The sequence below is a fragment of the Nicotiana sylvestris genome, chromosome 12, assembly GCF_000393655.2.
Source record: "Nicotiana sylvestris chromosome 12, ASM39365v2, whole genome shotgun sequence".
Lineage (NCBI taxonomy): Eukaryota > Viridiplantae > Streptophyta > Magnoliopsida > Solanales > Solanaceae > Nicotiana > Nicotiana sylvestris.
Window position 1 is genome coordinate 161537988 of NC_091068.1, and position 4965 is coordinate 161542952.

The window sequence follows — 4965 nt, forward strand, 5'->3', positions numbered from 1 at the left end:
AGGTGCAGCACCTTTGACTTGGTAGGAGTTCTCCACTCTCTTCTTGGAGAAGTGGATACCGCAGTCTCAGAGGGAGTAGATGCGTAGACAGTTTGAGTGGCTTCGCCAAAGAGATATGAGTGTGTCTCAGTATGAAGCGAGATTTTTTGAGTTGGCTCGTTATGCCTCATGGATAGTTCCGACTGATCGGGAGAGGATTAAGAGGTTCGTGGATGGTCTTAACTATCACCTTCGTATTCTGATGACTCGAGAGAGAGTTCAGGGTATTTCCTTCGAGGATGCAGTTGATATTGCTCGTGATATTAAGATGGCTCGCCGTCAGGAGAGAGAGGAGAGGGAGGCCAAGAGGCCTCGAGGTTCTGGTAGTTTCAGTGGCGATCTTTCGAGGGGCCAGTTCCAACAGGGTCAGGGTCATTCTTTCAGGCCCGCTCAGTCAGCTCGACCTGAGTACCGAGGTGGATCTTCTGGTCATGGTTATCAGGGTTCTCAGTAGAGTTAGCTATCTCTCAGCGCTCTTCCAGCATAGAGTTCGTCTCATGCTCCATCTGCTCAGGGTTCTTCCAGGCCGAGTGCATCAGCTAGCCACTCTGGCACGAGGGGTTCCCTTCAGTCCCAGTTCCCAGCACCCAGGAGTTGCTATGAGTATGGAGAGTTCGAGCATAAGTGGAGGGAGTGTCCTCACTGTGCTGCTAGCTCTTCTCAGTAGAGGGGTCAGCCCTCATCTTCTGGCCCAGTTTCTTCAGCACCCGCCCTGCCAGCTAGGGGTGAGGGTCAGGCAGCCAGGGGTTGCCCCAGAGGGGGAGGCCGATCAAGCGGTTGTCAGGATTGCTTTTATGCCCTTCAGGGCAGGACAGATGCTATTACCTCGGATGTTGTTATCACAGGTATTATTTCAATATGCCACAGGGATGCCTCAGTTTTATTTGATCCCGGTTCCACCTATTCCTATGTGTCTTCATATTTTGCTCATCATTTGGGTACGACCCGAGGATGTCTTGCCCTACCTGTTCATGTATCTACCCTGGTGGGTGATACCATTGTTGTAGACCATGTATATCGGTCGTGTTTGGTGACTATTGGGGGTCTGGAGACCCGAGTTGATTTATTGCTGTTGAGCATGGTGGACTTTAATGTTATTCTGGGCATGGATTGGATATCTCCGTGTCATGCTATTCTTGACTGTTATGCTAAGACAGTCACTTTGGATATATCGGGTGTTCCGAGGATCGAGTGGCATGGCGTGACTGACTATGTGCCTAGCAGGGTGATTTCTTTTCTAAAGGCCCAGCGTATGGTTGGGAAAGGTTGTCTATCATATTTGGCTCTTGTGAGGGATGTTGGAGCTGAGACTCCTAGCATTGATTCGGTTCCAGTTGTGACGGAGTTTCCCGATGTGTTTCCTGCAGATCTGTCGGGCATGCCACCGGACATGGACATTAATTTTGGTATTGACCCGGTGCCGGGCACTCATCCCATTTCCATTCCTTCATATCATATGGAACCGGAAGAGTTGAAAGAACTAAAGGATCAGCGTTAGGAACTCCTGGATAAGGGGTTCATTCGACCTAGTGTGTCACCGTGGGGTACACCGGTTCTATTTGTGAAAACGAAGGATGGCACAATGAGAATGTGCATTGACTACAGGCAATTGAACAAAGTAACAGTGAAGAACAAGTATCCCCTACCCCATATCGATGATTTATTTGACCAGCTTCAGGGGGCAAGGGTATTCTCCAAGATTGATCTTCGTTCAGGATATCACCAGTTGAAGATCTGGGATTCAGATATTATGAAGACTGCTTTCAGGACTAGATATGGGCACTATGAGTTTCTTGTGATGTCCTTCGGGCTGACTAATGCCCCAACCGCGTTCATGCATTTGATGAACAGTGTATTTCGGCCATATCTGTATTCATTCGTTATTGTTTATATTGATGATATATTGGTGTACTCGCGTAGCCAGGAGGAGCACGTATAGCATTTGCGAGTGGTATTACAGAGATTGAGGGAGGAGAAGCTTTATGCAAAGTTCTCCAAGTGTGAGTTTTGGCTTGGGTCAGTGGCTTTCTTAGGTCACGTGGTGTCTAGCGAGGGTATTAAGGTCGACTAGAAGAAGATAGAGGCGGTATAGAGTTGGCCTAGACCGACCTCAGCCACTGAGATTCGTAGTTTCCTCGGTTTGGCAGGTTATTATCGTCGGTTCATTCAGGGTTTTTCATCTATTGCCTCGCCCTTGACCAAGTTGATGCAGAAGGGTGATCCATTTGTATGGTCGGACGAGTGCGAGAAGAGCTTTCAGAAGCTCAAGACAGCTTTGACCACAGCTTCGGTATTGGTGTTACCATCAGCTTCAGGTTCTTATACCATCTATTATGACGCTTCGAGAGTTGGGGTTGGCTGTGTGTTGATGCAGGAGGGTAGAGTGATTGCATATGCTTCTCGTCTGTTAAAGCCCCACGAGAAGAACTACCCTGTTCATGACTTAGAGTTGGCTGCCATAGTTCATGCTTTGAAGATTTGGAGGCACTATTTATATGGCGTATCTTGTGAGGTATTCACCGATCATCGTAGTCTTCAACATTTGTTCAAGCAAAAGGATCTGAATTTGAGGCAGTGGAGGTGGCTTGAGTTACTCAAGGATTATGATATTACCATTTTGTATCACCCCGAGAAGGCCAATGTGGTGGCCGTTGCATTGAGCCGGAAGGCAGTTAGCATAGGGAGTTTGGCATACATTCCAGTTGGGGAGAGGCCCTTTGCAGTTGATGTTCAGGATTTGGCCAATCAGATGGTGAGATTAGACATTTCAGAGCCTACTCGGGTGTTGGCTTGTGTGGTTTCTCGGTCTTCCTTGTATGACCGCATCAGAGAGCGCCAGTATGATGATCCACATTTGCTTGTCCTTAAGGATAGGGTTCAGCATGATGATGCCAGGGATGTGTTCATTGATGGTGACGGCATGTTGAGGATGCAGGGCCGGATTTGCGTGCCCAATGTGGATGGCTTCGGGAGTTGATATTGGAGGAGGCCCACAGATCGCGGTGTTCCATCCATCCAGGTGTCGCGAAGATATATCAGGATTTGAGGCAACACTACTGGTGGAGAAGGATGAAAAAGGATATAGTAGGGTATGTGGCTCGGTGTCTCAACTATTAGCAGGTAAAGTACGAGCATCAGAGACCGGGTGGTGTACTTCAGCGGATGATTATTCCTGAGTGGAAGTGGAAGAGAGTTACTATGGATTTTGTGAGTGGTCTTCCTCAGACTTTGAAGAAGTTTGATTCGATTTGGGTGATTGTGGACAGGATGACCAAGTCCACGCACTTCATTCCAGTATGTACTACCTATTCTTCGGAGTGGCTGGCAGGGATCTTTATCCGGGAGATTGTCCGATTGCATGGGGTTCCAGTGTCTATTATCTCAGATAGGGGTACTCAGTTTACTTCGCAATTTTGGGGAGCCGTGCAGAGAGAGTTGGGTACTCAGGTAGAGTTGATCACAGCATTTCATCCTTAGACGGACGGACAATCCGAGCGCACCATTCAGATACTGGAGGACATGTTGCGCGCTTGTGTTATTGATTTCGGAGGTTCTTGGGATGAGTTTTTTCCGCTTGTAGAGTTTGCCTACAACAACAGCTATCAGTCCAGAATTCAGATGGCACCATATGAGGCCTTGTATGGGAGACGGTGTAGATCTCTAGTTGGTTGGTTCGAGCCTGGCGAGGCTAGGATGTTGGGAACAGACTTGGTTTAGGATGCCTTAGAGAAAGTGAAGGTGATTCAGGAAAGACTTCGTACAGCTCAGTCACGTCAGAAGAGTTATGCGGACCGGAAGGTTCGAGATGTGTCCTATATGGTTGGTGAGAAGGTCTTGCTGAAGGTTTCGCCCATGAAGGGTGTTATGAGGTTTAGGAAGAAAGGCAAATTGAGTTTGTGGTTCATTGGACCTTTTGAGGTGCTTCGGAGGATTGGGGAGGTGGCTTATGAGCTTGCTTTTCCACCCAGCCTATCGAGTGTGCATCCGGTATTCCATGTTTCTATGCTCCGAAAGTATGTTGGGGACCCGTCTCTTGTTTTAGACTTCAGCATGGTCCAATTGGATGATAATTTGACCTACGATGTGGAGCCAGTAGCTATTTTGGGTCATCAGGTTCGGAGATTGAGATCAAAGGATATCGCTTTGGTGAAGGTGCAGTAGAGAGGTCGGCCCATGGAGGAGGCTACTTGGGAGACCGAGCTGGAGATGCGGAGCAGATATCCTCACCTGTTTGAGGCTCCAGGTATGTTTCTTGACCCGCTCTAGGACGAGCGTTTGTTTTAGTTGGGGAGGATGTGAAGACCCGGCCCATCGTCATATGAGTTACTGCCCCGTTTCCCCCATTTTATTCTTCTTCATGTTTCTTTATCGGTATTCGGTGTGTTAGAGTTAAATCGGATTGGTTTGGATAGGAAATTAGACACTTAGTCTCTTTAAGGAAGGCTTGTTTTGGGAAAAGTCAACCGGATGTTGACTATTGAGTTAGAGGGCTCGGATGTGATTTCCGGTGATTTGGTTAGCTTCGAGGGATGATTTGTGACTTAGGAGTGTGATCGGAAGTAATTTTGGAGGTCCGGTGTAGAATTAGGCTTGAATTGGCGATGTTAGTATTTTGACGATTTCCGGTTGATAGGTAAGATTTTGATCCGAGAGTCAGAATAGAATTCCGAGAGTTGTTGTAGCTCCGTTAAGTGATTTGGGATATGTGTGCAAAATTTCAGGTCATTCGGACGTTATTTGGTTGGGTTTTTGATCGAATGCGTGTTTTGGAAGTTTTAAAAGAACTTAGGCTTGAATTCGATGTAATTCGATGGTTTTGGTGTTAGTTGAGGTGTTTCGACGATTGGAGCAAGTTTTGATGATGTTTTAGGATGTGTTGGTGCTTTTGGTTGAGGTCCCGGGGGGCCTCGGTGTGATTTCGGATGG

At 47.5% G+C, this 4965-nt stretch overlaps 1 protein-coding gene across 1 annotated transcript; it reads left to right on the top strand.

The window, feature by feature from the left end:
- Positions 1-3855: 3855 nt before the first annotated feature.
- Positions 3856-4200, top strand: LOC138884028 (uncharacterized). The gene has a single exon (XM_070164767.1). It carries the CDS (start codon positions 3856-3858, stop codon positions 4198-4200), a length of 345 nt encoding a protein of 114 aa, XP_070020868.1.
- Positions 4201-4965: the final 765 nt, after the last annotated feature.